Source organism: Chaetodon auriga, chromosome 8 (genome assembly GCF_051107435.1).
Source record: "Chaetodon auriga isolate fChaAug3 chromosome 8, fChaAug3.hap1, whole genome shotgun sequence".
Lineage (NCBI taxonomy): Eukaryota > Metazoa > Chordata > Actinopteri > Chaetodontiformes > Chaetodontidae > Chaetodon > Chaetodon auriga.
Window position 1 is genome coordinate 18,719,960 of NC_135081.1, and position 17,477 is coordinate 18,737,436.

Consider the following 17,477-nt stretch of genomic DNA (forward strand, 5'->3'; position numbering starts at 1 on the left):
AGCCCGGCTGATTAGTCCCAGCTGCGCTAATGAGTGCAGGTGCCATCAATAGGTGCACATCATTGAAGGGGTGGAGCTTACTGCCTACCTTCCACCGTAACAAGAGTAAAACCCACAGTAAACTGTTCTCTTAAGGCTTCATTCCTCTGTAACAAGCCCCCCCAGGTGCCTTATAACCCTGTCGACGATGAACCACCAGATTGTCCACAAAACCCACAACCAACAAAAGATCCCAACAAACCAAAGATACCTAAAATGTCATGCTGGAGCCATGCACAGCCATTTCAAACATGACTGTTTGTTGTGATATTCCACAGGTCTATGGGTATATGCTGCCTTTCAAACGTTTGGAGTCACCTCTTGTACCGATGTTTTCCTTCTCTCCTTCACTAACAGCTAATTAAACATGGATGAAGACAGTATGATTCAAACACCAAATATATTATTCATACAAAAACAGTTCAAGAAAAAGAGTTCAATTATTAACATTTTCATTTATTCGATCTCTCCATTGTATTGAATAACACTGAGAATACTGTTTTAACTATTTCTTTCTCCCAAAATACCCTTTGACTCTGAATTTGATTTTCAGTCCAGAAAAGAGTAACTGACTTTAGATCATTATTGAACCACAACGGTGCAACTGGGCCCTAAATACATTTCAGGAGCCTGTTTTTCTTTGGGCCCTCTGCAGACCACTCAGTGATTACATTCAGTAGGTTCACTCCAGACTAGCCTTCTACTCCTATATGGAAGTTTTAAGAATAGCTTTGCTAAGCAACACATTCCAGCTTGTTATCAGCATTGTTGTACACTGGACAGTGAAACAGGCACCTGCTCCTTTTAAATCCACAGAGACTTTGATGCTGAGTAATTACACTGACCAATGACTGATTTATTATATTCTCATTTAGCTGTTGCTCAGATGGATATTTGTCTCTTTTTGCCCTCATCTGTCAGCCTGGTTGAACCATTGTGAAGCATTTTGTTCTCCATGTACCAAAACATTACCTCTTTTTGCAAACCCTTCACACAAAACAACCTCTATTTGCAAAGAGGACTTTCTACAACACAAAAGCATGACAGACCACTCAAATATTAAGAGTCCTCTCAGCCATCTGACTCTAATCAAGATTTTGTGGTAGGTGATTCCAAACTTCTGAATGTTTGGTTTGAAATAGTCAAAATGTATGTCATGAAGTTTTCTTTCCTTAATTTAAAGCAAGAGCAAATTTTAGGTTTGATTTATGACTTTTAGTTGTTCCCTGGTGAAAAAAAAACATTGTTAAAACAAATATGTAGAAATGTATAGGCATATGTATACACACACACAGACACACACAACCACACACACACACACACACACAGGGATGTTTTGTGCTCTGGCTACAGGATGTGGTTTGTAATGGGTGATGGGGAGACACGGTGAGAGCCTGTAACTTTCTTCCCTCCCCCTGTATCTGTGTTATCTGTGGTTGCCCTCTGCAGACGTCTTATCATTTCACTCGCTCGCTCAGACTGGGTCACTGGAGGACATGCTGCAGGTTTGGTTTCCTGGCAACAGGTGACAGGACCCAGATGGGATGCTGGGACAGTGAGGTGAGGTTCCTGAAGAATGAATGAAGAGAATTATTGGAAGCAGGCAGAGCCCTGAAGGCTCTGAACCTGATTATTTGCACATCCCCATCTCTGTTAGTTCCTTCTTTTCTTTCTAGTACTTATTTCCAGACTGAATGACATAATTGTGATTCCACAGATGACTCGCGCACAAAAAGCCACCCACGGTACACAGAACCTGATGTTTTTCATGTAATGTCATGGTTACAGCAGATGTCACTTTCTTACCCACCTAACTAGTTACCTAACTTGTAATGTCAGTGGATCTGACCAAAAGTAGGCTTAGCAGAAGTCATATTCAAGGCCATATATGTCCACAGTCACCGTGGGTTCAACCCATGCGGTTTGAACTCTGAACATTTCCTAGGAACCCTTTTTTAATCTTTCCTGTTTGCATCATAGTGACTCTTTTCCTGTGATGTCGGAGCGACTTCTAACTCTGAAGCAATGTGTGAAGTTTCATTAACGAGCCATTTATGAGTTAACAAAGGTTCAAATAGATGTCACCTGGGTGTATTGTTCAAATAATCTCCCATTGATGAGGCCAGACGCTGCTTTAAAACTCATGCCAGAATTGTTGTTCTTTGTAGATCATCAAAATAAGAGCGTCAATAAATGATTAAATGAATAATCAATCTGTGTTTAGCTTTGATGTCAAAAATGATCCAGTTTCCACTGGTTCAGCTCAGGAATAGATGTGTGTATTTATGTCCAGCTGGACCGTTATCTACAGGCCTACACGATTAACGTGTGCCATCAGCTGTAACTGATTTTGATCTTTGATTACTTTGACTTGAGCAGCTGAATTGAACATGTAACCAAATGAACGAAACGTGAAAAATTCAGCTTTTATTCTTTCATTCAGTTTTATTTTTGCCATATGGTCAAAATCTGCTGGATGGGGCGAGTGGGGCCAGTATTAATGACCTCAGTATTTCTAAATGCTGTGTAAAACATAAAAAAACAGAATGTGATCATCCTTTCTAACATATTATTAACTGAAAACAAAGACAATATATCTAATGTTTTACCTCATCAGCTTAATTGATTTTCGTAAATATATTCTAATTGTTAAATTGATGCAGCAACACGTTTCAAACAAGTTGGGACTGGAGCAACAAAAAACTGGGAAAGTTGTGGAATGCTCCAAAAACACCTGTTTGGAACATTCCACAGGTCTTTTTGGAGCATTGATAACAGGTGATAGTATCATGACTGGGTATGAAAGGGGCATCCTGGAAAGGCTCAGTGTATTACTACATGATCTTAGCAACACTTTGTAAAACCGTTATCAGTAGATATAGTTCTTTTACAAATGATTGCTTTCTCTTTTTGTTTGTTTGTTTAACAGCATCCAAACCTTTTTTGGAATCAGGGTTGCACAGAGATGATGCGGACACACCTTCACGTCTTGAAGTTGTTATCTTTGGACTTAAAGGTCTATTTTTCTAGACAAATACCTTAACAGATGAGTATTTCCATATTTATAGCGTCACCCAAATCCAGAATCAGACGCAAGTCCCTGGTATCCAATTAAAACCGCCAAAAAAAAAACAATATGGACGCAACCTGCTCACCAAGGGAATTTTATAATGGCCCTCCTCACTTTCATTTTCTGGGGAACTTGACAAATTCCAGACTGGGATTTAGGTGGGCTGTGAAGATTAGTTGATGAAGAATTAGGAGGGCTCCCCGTTTGTTTGCCACCCACTGAGCCGGTCTCATGATTTCTGCATGACCAGGCTTTGTATCTGAACTCCGTGCACATTGCCTTTTGTTGTCGCGCCCCCGGTGGGCAGCCGACGGGCCAGCAGCAGCACAGAGCCTCCTTTCACCGGCACCGTTTGTTCTCCATCGCTACTCCGCACGCTCGCCCGAGCACGTCCCCCTTCTTCAGCTGAGCGGAAATACCTCTGCGCCGCTACGACCCAAGACGAGTAAACCCGAAGTGACTCGACGGGATGGGAATTTCTGCGTGCGTCTTTTACGCACGCATCCAAATAAGTATGAGTAAGAGAGTTGAGGGGAATGTTGAAGCACTGAAACGTGCTGGTGTACGTGTAACAGACTCTATAAAAACACACAGATGGGAGGGAGGAGTGAACATTTGTCATAGCAAACAGGTCTGGACAAGAGCGCTTTACTGGATAAACAAAGACTGGCACAAATCCCACATAACGGTAAACAAACATTTATTTTTACTCCTCCTGCTGATTCATTCATGACATTCGTCTAAGTTAAGAAAGTGTTGCTCATGTGTTAATTTGAGGTGCTAGACTCCGTGTCTGTATCGTTATAGTCCACATATTAGAATGACACAAGTGCGCGCAGAGAACATTTTTAGTAAAACTTCACTTGATCAGTGCGGCATCACATGCGGCTCCATCGCAGTAATGTGCTCTATTATAGTCACTGCAGCCCATTGAGATGTTATTTTACCCAGTGTATTGATTAAAACAAGCTAAGCGACAGTAATTTAATGTGAAAAGAAGGAGTTACATCACTTTTCTCTTTTCACTTCATAATTAGAGAGAGCAGAAGAGGAGGCTGAACACGGAAGCAGAGGGAGGGGTTTGCTGTCATTTTGGGCACTGACTCCTGTTGAACTGAGTGCAGACAAGTGCCTCAGCAGCCGCAGAGTGCTCCACACTCAGGTCTGTAGGATAGAGTGAGTCTACTCTTTTGTGTATTCATTGTTTCTATTATAACCCACATGATGATGATCAGATTCTTTAAACATTTATCCTTGAGAAACTGTAATGAATGTTTGCTTAAAGTTTGTCACGTTGCTCTTGTGTTTGTCAGGTTTTCCTGTTGACTGTTTGCACAGAAGGTGTGCGTTCATAAGGAATAAGAGACAGCTCAGTCTAAGAAGCTTCACCCTGTGATCTGAAGAATACCTGCAGTTTTCTTCTGAATATCGTCTGTCAAGCAGAAAAGATGGAGCGGATGGAGGATGATAAGGTAAATATAACTGTTTCCTCTATAGCTGCAAGGTTTGCTGGTACTGCTTCGATATGTACCCTCCGAACAATTTCAACCTCTAAACCCTGCAGACATGATACTGCTGTTCAGTTTGTGCACATTTCCCACGTTAATTTCAGCTTTCAGTTAGACGTCCCAGCGGTTCCTGAGGAAGAGTGTCAGCTTGGCTTTTGCCATTGTTTGATTTTGCTCAGAGCCAGTTTTGAGGCAACACCTCCTAATGAAAAAGTGTGTGGTATTTACGAGTCACAGGCTGGCAATTCTGTATTTTTCCTCTCTGGCAAGGGCAGGAACTGGTGATGAGCATTTCAGAGCGTGACTAAGAGAGAGAGAGTGGGAAACAGGGCTGGTGGGTGGCAAGTTTGAACTTGAGTATGTTTTAGTTTCTTGCTTTTATTTGTATCTTGCATAGAGAGATGGGCTGAGAGGATGGTAGTAGGACAAGTAGAAATGAGGAGAAGGACAAAAACAGAGCAGAGGAAAAGGGCATGCTCAGAGTGACATACACAAGAGTTAGTGTTACTAATTAAATGTTCAACTTTAAATTTTGACATTGTAAAACATCTAAACTGACTGAATTTGCCCGCTAGTGAGTGCTTTCGCAAACCCTCCCTGTGGCTTGTCTTTTGAAACATATTGCATGCAGTTCCTTCATTTTCACGCCTGTTTCTTCAGATTCTCACATAATGAGCGTTGATGTAACCGGCCTCCAAGCCACAACGAATATTGAAGTGCACTCCTTGAATTATCATAGAGGACGTTTGTCTTTCTTTAGTGAAATATTGAAAGAGTCAGTGCAGTGTAGTCCAAAAACATGAAGTGTTGCAGAGAAGACACACGTAATTGTTATTCTTTCTGTGAAATTATCTCATATTAGAGCAAAAGTGAACTAGATATAAGAACCGGAAATGACCACAATGACAGATTTCTTGACCTTGGAAACCACGGCTAAGAGATTCATTTAGTAGCCGTTGTGGAGTTTTCAGTCTTCAGGTCTTCATGACTTTCCAAATTGTCATGAATTGTCCAAATGTCCACATTGTCAAAGCAGTCTAAACATCAGCCTGTTGGAGTTGTCAGTATTTGTATTCTATTCAGGCAGGTCTTCAGCATTTACCTGGTATGCTCTAATCATAACTCGACAGAACACACACAAGTTCTCTAGAGTTAACAGACGCCTGGGCGACCACATAATGCGGCCACTCCTTGTTCATTGACGCTGTTACAGCAAGAGGCTGATTTATAGACGCAGTCGTTTTGCCTAGATATTACTCAACACCAGCATGTTGCAGCAGATACAGTTGTGAGTTTCACATGCGTACACATACAGTATGTACAACCACATTCATTTTTTCCTCATCTGATCTGTCCCACCACGCCAACCGTACATGTTTTTAATCCCCCCCTTTAGGTTATCTGAGATGATCTTGTGGTGGAAGTCAAATATGTCATGCAATCCTACAATTATTGTCTTTCTCTTTTTTAAGATAACAGATTTAATGTGCTTATATTCTCAAATCTTAGATCACGTCTTCTATATTTTCCTTTCTTGTCCCTTCATCCTTGGCACGTCTTTGTTCTGTTACTTTGTTTCCCCTTCACTGTCACTTTTATCATGTATGCAGCATTTCCTGTTCCACTGTGTCTGTCTGTCTGTCACATATAGTTCACATGACTAACACCAGAGCGTTCCACTTGTTTAAGTCCTTATTATGAGACGAGGTCATGATGTTCTCCAGAGAAACACACTGTGGCGTAATTATAACTGATTGTCACTATCTCAGTGTGGCAAATATTCTGTTATCGTTATTGCAAGAAATTCATCACTTCCTCCTGTGGGTTGTTTCATTCTGACCCATGTGGTGGTTCATGGTAACTTAATGAGCAGCTGATACGAACAGACACAAATGCCCTTTATCCAAAACACTTTCAGTTTTTTAAGGAGCTTAAGAACCTCAAGTTCTCTGTAGAATCGCAGTAAATCAGAAAAAGGAGGTGGCTGCTCAGATGAATGAACAGGCAGTTCCTTTCAGGAGACTTTGAACTGCCTTTTGCTTTCAAAATGCTGTTCATAATGAGGCAGGTCGTTCCCAACGAACATGCCGTTTCATGACGTTTGAGGAATTTGTTATTTTATCTGTGCAGATAGTCGTATCATGTGCAGTGAGACAAAGCTCATTGTGCCTGTCTTTGCACATGTTTGTCACTGGAAGTGTTTGTTTTAGCCTCGAGTGTGATTACAAATTGTGCAAAACAATGTGTTAATTAGCATCATGAATGTTTCACTGATGTTGTGTAGGCGAGTTAGGTTTGATAAAGCTGGCAGATTTTGAAAATAGATGGATTAAACTGGATGAAATGGATTTCCTTCCATTAATGAGTCTATTTGGACATCAGCCCTTGACCAGTAGCCTGTAACACGCTTTGCAAAAGTTCTTAGACAGTTGATGTATTACAGACAATGTAAAAGTTACGTGGACATTAGCTGTTTAATCAAAGTGAAACTTTGATTGGGGATTTCCGCTTTTGGCTAGATGCTGCCACATAGCAGACTTCATTTAAGCCATTTACTCCGTTCAGTTCTGCTTGGTTGGATATTTTTACATATTGCGAATTTCACTCCCCAGCAGGGAGCACTGCCATGTATGGGATTAATGTCAGGTGTAGTAGCTTATTATTTTGAGCTAAGCCCACTTTAATTCTCAAACCAGCAGGGAAAAACATTCTCAACAGGATTCAGTCTTATTCTCTCAGGGTGTCTTTAGCTACTTAGCTGAGAAATACCACAGAGCTGCAAATCGTGGAGCCTGTGCAGTGTTGTAACACCTAGTTTTCACAGTCGCACTGCGAGTTGCTAATGCAAAAAGCTGAAAACAAGGAGGGAGGGCAGATGTAGAAAGGCTCATTGTGTGTAGTTACCAGTGTCACTATGAACAACAAGAGCTTTGTGGAGCCAGGAACAGGCCATGTCCGCCACGCAAAACTGAGGGGATGATTGTACATAAACGCCATCTGCTCATTGTTTTAATCTGCCATGTCTGTCTGTCTTTTGCTTTCTCAACAGCCGAAGAAGAAGGTGACGTTTTACCTTCTCTACTGTGTTTCAACAGCAGTCATCGGCTCGCTACAGTTTGGCTACAACACCGGCGTCATCAATGCACCAGAGCAGGTGTGTGTGTGTGTGCGTGTGTGCATGTGTGTGTTTGCATCATGTTAGTCACATGGCAGGACATGTAGTGTTTTTAATGGTTCATGATGAGGTTTCACAATTAAAGGAGTGGGCATAATTCCTGGATTCACAATAGATCCAGCGCACATGTTCTCATTTTCTGTTATTAATATGCTAAGGGCACTGATTCAATGCCATTTACTGAATAAATGTAATGCTTTTATGGTCTTGTTCTGCATCTGCGGTTTTGCAAGTAGGCGTCCATTAGAGTTATGGTGCTAGTCATCATGTTTTCAGTGTGTCTGGGCTCATTTGAGAGCAGTTCAGAAAGCTATATTGCCCCCATGTGGATGTGTCAGAAACTTCCAAAGTGATTCTTTTTAAAAATCACAAATCACATAAGACAACACTTTCTTAAAAGGAGTCACTTCTTATTCCGCCACCTATTTCTGTGATTTGACAGAAACTGCGTAGGTTTTTCCAGAATGTGTCTATGGCGCGGTACGGGGAGCCTTTCAGCCCAGGAACCAACACCATGGTGTGGAGTTTTTCTGTGGCCATCTTCAGTGTGGGAGGCATGATCGGGTCTTTCTCTGTTGGAGCCATGGTCAACAAATTTGGCAGGTGAGAACATCAATAATAAACTGCTGCGGTGCAGTAAATGGTTTAATGCAAGATGACAGACAATGACAAATCCTTTTCAAGACTCTTAGTGCAGTTTACTGAACGTGATTGATATCAGCAAGCAAAGCTATTTTGCTTTACTTCCTCTAAGACCGTAATGATTGGCAGAAAATTATTCAGCATCCCCGAAAACAGATTAATCGTTTCAGTCATTTATCAAGCAGAAATGGAAAACATTTGCTAGTTTCAGTCTCTCATGAGTGGATTTCTCAAATCTGACAGCAAATTAAATGTTTTCAGTTTTGGACAATTGGGCAAAACAGGACATGTGAAGTGATGTCTTGAAGCCTGGAACATGGAGTTAACTGAGACAGTAATCTGCAGCGTAATTGCTGATAACAATAATAATTTGTTGCAGCCCCCCTTATTTAGACATGTGTTTTATGGTTGTTTATTTTGTTGCTTTTCTCTGTACTCTCAGTAATTATGACCTTCTTTCTTCCTTGTCATTCATCACAGACGCAAGTCCATGCTGCTCTCTAATATCCTGGCTCTGCTCGGAGGCGGTTTGATGGGACTGTCGCTGTTGTGTCAATCTTTTGAGATGGTCATTTTTGGCCGTTTGATCATTGGTGTGTTCTGCGGTCTGTGCACGGGACTGACACCCATGTACGTCGGAGAGATCTCTCCCACCGCTGTCCGAGGAGCCTTTGGCACCCTGCACCAGCTGGGTGTCGTTATCGGCATCCTGGTGGCACAGGTATGACGCTCTGGTGTGGTGATCATGTTAGAGTTTATGTTATTGATGTTTTTACATTTGGTTGCGCAGAAGCTGAGGATTTCTGCTGGATAACATAAGATACTGTATCAGCTTTTGCAAACAAAATATTTAACTTTATGAGTTGAAAATCAATATCAGCTTTTCCTCTCTTCATATTCATGGTTAAAGGTCACATGATCAATGGACCGTATAGAAGGAAACAACCTCAAACACAAAGACAGTCAGAAATGTTTGGTGAGGCGAAGGAAGCACTTCATCCCCTGCTGTCTGTGTATTCTAGATCTTCGGCCTGGAGGCTCTGCTCGGCTCAGACACTCTGTGGCCTCTGCTGCTGGCTCTCACCATCCTGCCTGCCATCCTGCAGAGCATCATGCTGCCCTTCTGCCCCGAAAGCCCCCGCTACCTGCTCATCGTCCTCAACCAGGAGGACGAGGCAAGAAAAGGTCTGTTCTGAGACAGTTTGCACTATGCTAACAAGACGGCAACATTAGGTTTTAATGAGACTGAATCGAGAATTACCTGTGAATTTTTAATGATCTGTGGATTGAAGCATGATGAGGCAGCCCTGTGATTTAATTAAACTTTTACAATGTAGCATTTCCAAGACCCTTCCAGCCTTTCTATACACTATATTTACATAAATAATGTACTGACTTCCTCTCACTCGTCCCTTCTCTATGCAGCGCTGGTGCGTCTGCGCGGCTGTGAAGATGTGAACGATGATATCCAGGAGATGAAGGAAGAAGGGATGAAGATGACCATGGAAAAGAAAGTGACCATCCTCGAACTCTTCCGCTCCCCAAACTACCGTCAACCAATCATTATCGCCATCATCCTCCAGCTCTCTCAGCAGCTGTCCGGCATCAACGCTGTGAGTAAACATCATATCCTATAATGGAGCGTTAAGGATGTAATTATCACATGTCAGCCTGAAGTGAGAGGGAAGTATAAACCTGTCATCTCACACATGAATCTTTAAAGGAGCATTCACTGAAATCATACATGTTTATGACAAGCACATGACAAGAGATGCTTCTTGGCTCCAGGCAATGTTAGATTGAGTGGAATAATTTAAGCCTCTGAGTGTCAATGGAAAGAGACAAACCCAGTGGTTTGTAATCGGTATTTTGTTAATGAGGTCATGTAACCAGGCTGACTAAGCGTTAGCGGTTGCTGCGTCTGACCTGGCAACTACAGTTAAGCTGCTATCGCCTATGGCTAAAGGCCGGGACGTCGATTGAACTCTGACAGACACATCAACGCTCATGGCCTATATCAATCGTAGCACAGCAGCTAGAAGAGTTATACAAAATACAGCTTGTGTAAGTTTCTGCTGTGTAATTATTCCAAAAAGTTGAGGGTACATTTATCAAGAGGATCTTAGTATGTCCCACAACTTAAAATGAAAAGTTTTCGTCCGCTCTCACTGCTTTCATCAGTGTCATTTCCAGCAACTTTTTGTTTCTGTCTTTAGAAATTTTTGTCGTCTTTTTTTTTAGCTCACAATCTCTAAAAACCCCTGTACACGTCAACCATAACCAAACAACAGACAACTGCTCGCTAACATGTCAGACTACATTCATTTTGTTCACTTGAATAAGACTGACTCTTCCTCTGTCTCCCTGTCCAGGTCTTCTATTATTCTACAGGCATATTTGACACAGCTGGTGTGACTCAGCCCATCTACGCCACCATAGGAGCTGGAGTTGTCAACACTGTGTTTACTGTTGTCTCTGTAAGTGTATGACTACACATGCAGTGTCTCAATACGAGGTGTGTCTTATATCTATTGGATTATTAAGAAATCTGTTTTTTGTTTTGACTCCAGCTCTTCCTGGTTGAGCGGGCGGGGCGAAGGACGTTGCACCTGATTGGCCTGGCTGGAATGGCTATCTGTGCCCTTCTTATGACGATCTCCCTGTCGTTGGTGGTGAGTGATGTTTGCATAACTGCTCTTGTCCAGCAAGGTTTTTTCTTCCTCATTACATCTCCTCATCCTCTTTGTTTCTCTCTCTGAGCAGAAGACCAACGCATCTCTGAGCTACCTGGCCATAGTAGCTGTGTTCGGCTTTGTTGCCAGTTTTGAGATGGGTCCAGGTCCCATCCCTTGGTTCATTGTGGCAGAGCTCTTCTCCCAGGGGCCCCGCCCTGCTGCCATTGCTGTCTCTGGTTTCTCCAACTGGACTGCCAACTTCCTAGTGGGGCTGGGGTTCCCTAAACTGGAGGTATGAACACATGATTTCTCGAAAATCTTCAGGTGTACATGAGTTTATCATGGCGTTACTGTACAAACATCTTTCTCTTCTTCTCTCAGGAACTCTGTGGTCCATACGTCTTCATCATCTTCATGATCCTCCTCATCCTGTTCTTCATCTTCACATTCCTGCGAGTGCCTGAGACCAAAGGAAGAACCTTTGATGACATCGCTCAGGGATTCGCTGCCAGTGCAGGGAAATCCTCCCAGTCCCCTTCTCCTGAGGCGGTGGTCGTCGGCCTGCCAGAGAGCAAAGACGCCACACCCATGTCCCCCACAGAGAAGGTTCCCATGGTCGATCTTCCAGAGAAGCCGTGAGCATCCTTAGAGAGAAGGAAGAACAGGGTACAAGACAGACAACAGGTTCCAAGCACATAGATATTGTAAGGAGTTATATTTCATAACTCACAAATGACGACTGAGCAGTGGGGGCGTGTTTAGAAAAAGCCAACTCAGTGTATTAATGCAGAAATAAGATGTTAGGTTTTTATGTTTTTAGTGTGCCTTTTTAAAAAAAATTAAACTCAATGTTTTTTAAAGATTCAGCTGTTACAAATGCTAAAATAATTGACAGAATCCCATGTAATCATACTTTAAACATGGGTCAAACCTAAGTGAATTAGCAGTACTTAATATTTATTGACATTCCCAGTACCAGCTCCATGCATCTTGCCATATAAGAGGATCAACGTATGTTCTCTGTTAAGTCCCAGATCTTCAGCTACCCCCAGTGTTAAAAGGTTGCAGGATTTGGGGGTTTTACGTATTGAGGTCAAGCTTGAAAAGCCGGTTTTGGAGCCCGGTGGTTTGACCCAAAAAAAAAAAAAAAGACTGACTTGCAGTCCTGTCTGCCTGCCTGGTGTGCCTTGGGGGAGGGAACCATGTTGCCTTGTATAGACAGAACAAACATGGAGGAGGTGCTGCCGACTTAAAATAAATATATTTAACACAGTCAAAGAAAATAAATATTTCTCCTCATCCTGTAGCACAGCATCCCCTGAGAGTAGAGGATGTTTTTGTGTTGTTTGAAGTCAGCAATGTTTATGCTGATAAATACGTAACAACAAGGACGGTTCTGTAAATCAGTGCTGTCTGCATAAAGTATATTGTTTGTAAGAGGATGAGATGTAGTTTAGCACTGCCAAGCCTGAAAGAAGTCTCCTTCTGCTCTTTAAAACACAACCTAACCTCTTGTGTTTTATGAGTTCATTGCACAACCAGGGTGACAGAGAAATTGTTGTACTGCAGTTGTTTATAGTATGCATTACAGCAGTTGGATACAAAAACTCAGGTGGCTCATCGTGTTATACTGCATAATCGGCTTCTGACTGTTATGGCTTAAAAAATGCATTTATCCGTCATTGTACTTGAAACTCTTTTGACATCTGCAGGTAGCAGTAACTTCTGAATCACAGGTCATGAAATAAAATGTCTTACAATCTCTAAAATATTGTGACATCGAATCAAAAGTGCTCGTCAGTGTTAAAGCATTGTTTGGGGGGTGTGTTGAAACACATTCAAGTCGACCGATAATTAAACGACAACACGCTTCTCACAAGACATTAGCCATGTTGAACAGTGACGTTGAATAAAAACACTAAACTGTATTTATTTCAATGGTTAACGCACAAAAAATGTCTTATCGTCTGCATTTGTTTCTAATTGTCTGAAATCGTGTATATATTGTAGAATCTTCAGTTCCCATATCATGATCAGCTATCTCAGCACAGTATGCATGCTTCCAAATGTCATGCGAATGTTTGTACAGTTGCATCTTCCTCTGGATGTGCGCATGCTCATAAGGAAGCACTTGTCAATGTTTGAGCTCAGCAGCGTTTTTGTTTGCACTTTGGTAGTCAGACTACTTCATACTGATTGCTTGTATTGTGTGTGGCTCTCTGTTACATGTAAATATGCCATATGTGTTAGGGAGTGTATGGTTTTGGTTGCTTGTTTCTCATAATCCTGTTTCATCTACTGTATGTTACAGCCACTGATTTGTCTTGCACTATGGAAATACTGTTACTATGATAAATGTCACTATGTTGCTCAACCGCAGACAGAACTGAGGAAGACTGAGCATATACTTGAGAGTCAGATAAGAGATGACCTTTCCTGTTTTTCTATTATTATGTCCTCTGTTCTCTGCCGTAATAATATGAGTGACACTTGCTTTGAGAAACTAAAAAGGAAATAAAGTTGTCCATCTTTTAAGGGAATGTGTGACTTGAATTATGAGCATAAAGAGTCTGTTTTTTTTCTGTCTGTAATACTATGAGTCAAAGCAAGTTTCTTGTCATGAATGTTTAATGGAGCTGCAGCCTGTGCTGAAGTGAAAGTGTGAGAGGTTTGTGAGGTATTTTGTCTGGTACCCACTCCTGCACTGTGGCGACTGCCTGGCGACAAAACCTCAGTTAGCTGTGCTGTCATTCAACACAGAACTAACCAGCACTCTGAAATACTGAAATAAAGCCATGAGCTGAAAACCAGATCTCAGTTCTTCACTGTCGCTGCTGCTGCTGAACAGTTGGGTTGTAAAAAGGTGTATTCCTGATTGTGTTGACATTTTTAAGAGTGCGTGTGTGAGGAGGAGTTATGAGGTCACATTTTCTCCCGGGTCGCACAGCTTCAGAAGCCAAACCAGAACACATGTAGAGATGCAAGAGAATTTTTACCCCACAGAGAATTTCCTCTTAAAATGTATTTTAAGAAAACATTCTTTTAATATTACAGGTCTTTGCTGCTGTTTTATGCATGTATTTGTTCTTGCATTCAAGGAAAATCATGCAAATTGTTGATTTTGTTTTTAGGAAGGAGGCTAAAAAAGCAGGGTTGTAACTAAAGATTATTTTTGTTATCAGTTAATGTACCTATTTTCTCAAATTCTCAAATTTGTAATTTGGGTCAGGTTATAATTTGGTCTGACACTATTTATAATAGAACATGGAAAATTTAATATTAATGGACTTTGTCATTATCATTCTTTATTTCATTTGGGGGATAATTATGCTCCAAGTTTTCCCATAATTCTCTGAGAGATGTAAACAGGCTGCCGTAAAACCTCGCAGAAGAAGAAGAAGAAGAAGAAGAAGAAGAAGAAAACAAAACAAAACAAAACAGGAAGTATATAGTTGGCATCGATTAGGTTAGGTAGCCGTTTATAGTCTTTTTTTTAGATGGGGGTGGGGTCTTTATTTTTACATTATTTATTATTTACGTAATTTAAAGAATGCCAAATCAGCTATTATCAGTTTGGAAACAGGAACTGATTATTGTCTGGCAAGTCCAGAAGTTATGAGGAGCGTCTTTTTCCACGATATCCGGATTTTTATTCGCGACGGACATCGGAGACTGTAAGTCACAGTGAATCTGAAAATATGTTTCTAGTGTCTGTGTGTTCAGATTTGATTGACTTAATGACTCTGAGGAAAATGAATTTGACCCAACCTGCGGCCATCTGGCGCTAAGGGATTTAAAGTAAGCTAACTCAGCTAACTCTGTTGCCTTCTTTGCTGACAAATTGTCTGTAAATAGAAAAAAATGCCCATCACAAGCTCCCAGAGCTCATGGCGACCTCTTAATATCTTTATTTATTTCTGGTCAACCAACAGCCATAAAGGTATTCAGTTTACTATCACAGAAAACTAAGAAAAGCAAAAAATATTCATATTTGAGTAGCTGGTACCAGTGGGTTTGTTTGTTTGTTTTTATTTTTCATTTTTTATTTTTTTAAATTTGCTATCTTCGCTTAAAAATCTACTTAACTGATCGATTAACAGTGACTTTTCTGGTAACTGACCAACTGATTAATCAATAATCATTTCAGCTTTACAAAATGTACATAACAGAGTTTATTCACGCTCGCTGGCACACACAGTTTCTCAAAATGGATCAAAAGCTTTTTATTCCCCACTTAATAACTGCCGGGCTGTGATCCATTTCCCTCTCCACTGTACCTTCTGTACCTCAGCCCCTCCGAGCGAAGAGCCTTGGGTCAAGGGCCCCCGGCTGGCTGGGAATGGGGCCATCTAACTGTGTCAAGCCAATGGGCAACATCTCCCTGCAAGAGTCTACTGAAGTCTCACTCATTGCGGTGAACTGGGGCATGAAAGCCCATCAACAAGCTGCAGTGCTGCGCTCTGACCAGCGGGTGGCGTGCACGGGCCAGACGAGCGTTCAGGTCCGTGTGCTTGTGTGTGTGTGTGTGTGTGTTTAAGTGCGTGTCTAGATGCTGTCTGGATGAGCAATCCTGTGAGGCGAGGAGTGTGTCTGGGGGAGGGGGAGGAGGGGTGTTAGGAAGAGGAAGCACGAAGCCACACGAAGGATGGAGAGCATCCAAAAATGTGTCTGAATTATACTCATTTTCCATAAAAGGTACAACTGAGAGAGATCAGGAAGAAAAAAAAAATTGGGGGGGAAAAGAAGTTGGACACTCTCACATGCCACAGCTTGAAAAAATGCAAGTTAGCACAGTGTCCAGACATGTGAGGGATGCCACAGTTTGAGACACAGTCTGCCAGGCGGCCTCGCAGTGAAATGAAATGTGTGTGAGGATTTGGAGGAGAGCTGGAACTGACGCCGTTAGACATGTCTAGACAGTTGTTTTAGAGCCCAGGCAAACTTGTTTATTAATTTTTCCACCTCCTTCTCCTTCTGTCACTCTCTCTTGTTGAGTCTCCCATGCCTTCTCTCTGTCTTTGTTTCTCTCAAATAAAAAAACTGTCTCCCACTCTCCTCCTCTCACTCTTTCTGATCTCTCTCTCTCTCTTCGTCTCTCTGACAACAGCGTTTTGTTTACTTCCTCCGTTGGCAGTGTACTTATTGTATGTGCTGCTCTGTAAATATTTTTCTCCTTCCCTCATCCATTCATCCATCCACCCCCCCACTCCCTCTCCTTCTCTCTCTCTCTCTCTCTCTCTCTCTCTCTCTCCCAGATAAAGGGAGCAAACAGACTCCACCCCCTCTCTCACCCACCTCTCCCTCCCTCCCTCTCTCGCTCTTTCACACACACTCACTCTATCTCCCTCTTTCATGCTCTCTCCCTCCCTCTCTCTCTGTCAGTGTCATTCTGTAGTGGAGATGTGGAGTGTCTTTCTGTCTCTCTGTGTGTTTCTCCAGCCTAATTCAGCGGAGGAAGGTAAGAACTAAACTTTTCCTTGAATTTATTCACGTCACCCCTGTGATCGCACGTGCGTGTTTACGGACATTGCGGGATGGAGAGTTTGCACAGCGCTCCCATCATGTGCTCATAATGAGTCCACAAGTGAAGGATGGACACTTGGTACGCTTCTGTTGTAGCTCTCTAAGAATGTGGCTCTCTGGGAGCGCCGGGCACTTTGACAATGTGTGAAACTGTGGCACGAAAGGCCGCAGCACCTCGAGAAACTCCCATTCATTCTCAATTTTTTGGGGGCTCTGGCTCCAGCTTGGGACTCCCTGAATAATTACCACCTTCTCCCCCTGCTCACACAGCCCTGTGTGCGTTAGTTTTGCGTGCTCTGTATTGTGTCTGAGTGTGTCTGTGCGTGCGTGTGTGTGTGTGTGTGTGTGTGTGTGTGTGTGTGTGTGTGTGTGTGCGCGCACATCAGATAGGACTTTGTTGGAAGTGCCAGGTGCGTGCCAGGGCCTATCAAGCTCCCACAACAAAAGAATATGGAAATAAGGCAGGAGACAAATGAATAATAAGTTGCATAACCCGTTTCTCTTTGCCCATGTATTTGGTGTACCCCCCTCCCGCCACCTCGGGCCCCCGTGTCACTCAAGGTCTCACGGATGTGACAGCCAGAGACCCCTGCCCCCTCTCCAGTGCTGTTATAAGTACCCCCTGTCTCCTCAATGAATGTGTCTCCGCTGCTCTGCTCTTAACTCCACGCTTTTTTCGATATTAATGGAAATATTAGATGTCTTTAAAAGTGCCAGAGTGAGTGAGCGAGTCAGGAAGAGAGAGAGAGAGAGAGAGAGAGAGAGAGAGAGAGAGTGTCTGGAAAGGCTGATAGTTAAGTGAGACTCCATCTATGAAGTGTTCACATCAGAGTGGGCTGACTTGA

At 42.3% G+C, this 17,477-nt stretch overlaps 2 protein-coding genes across 3 annotated transcripts in view; both read left to right on the plus strand.

Moving 5' to 3' along the window:
- Nucleotides 1–4,153: 4,153 nt before the first annotated feature.
- slc2a3b (solute carrier family 2 member 3b) lies at nucleotides 4,154–13,644 on the plus strand. 2 transcript variants are annotated; one of them, XM_076736996.1, is made up of 11 exons: nucleotides 4,154–4,271; nucleotides 4,423–4,581; nucleotides 7,667–7,771; nucleotides 8,235–8,395; nucleotides 8,915–9,155; nucleotides 9,457–9,619; nucleotides 9,860–10,047; nucleotides 10,807–10,911; nucleotides 11,005–11,106; nucleotides 11,198–11,401; nucleotides 11,491–13,644. In XM_076736996.1, the coding sequence occupies exons 2-11, from the start codon at nucleotides 4,558–4,560 to the stop codon at nucleotides 11,746–11,748; spliced, it is 1,551 nt and encodes a 516-aa protein (XP_076593111.1). In that variant the 5' UTR covers nucleotides 4,154–4,271; nucleotides 4,423–4,557; the 3' UTR covers nucleotides 11,749–13,644. The 2 variants fall into 2 exon arrangements, with proteins under 2 accessions (XP_076593111.1, XP_076593112.1); XM_076736997.1 differs by having other exon boundaries at nucleotides 4,219–4,285.
- A 2,814-nt stretch (nucleotides 13,645–16,458) lies between these two features.
- The window catches only part of ephb6 (eph receptor B6), a 36,217-nt gene continuing 35,198 nt past the window's right edge, over nucleotides 16,459–17,477 (plus strand). Inside the window, exon 1 of the mRNA XM_076737552.1 lies at nucleotides 16,459–16,567. Within this exon, the coding sequence (XP_076593667.1) occupies nucleotides 16,462–16,567 (106 nt within the window). The 5' untranslated portion in view covers nucleotides 16,459–16,461. The remainder of the gene's footprint in view (nucleotides 16,568–17,477) is intronic.

What these genes read in the sequence shown, in the direction of transcription:
- slc2a3b (XM_076736996.1), top strand. Translation starts at nt 4,558, where the DNA reads ATGGAGCGGATGGAGGATGATAAG. An exon ending in TCATCAATGCACCAGAGCAG is followed by an intron (nt 7,772 to 8,234) that starts GTGTGTGTGTGT and finishes GTGATTTGACAG; the next exon opens with AAACTGCGTAGGTTTTTCCA. An exon ending in TGGGGTTCCCTAAACTGGAG is followed by an intron (nt 11,402 to 11,490) that starts GTATGAACACAT and finishes TTCTTCTCTCAG; the next exon opens with GAACTCTGTGGTCCATACGT.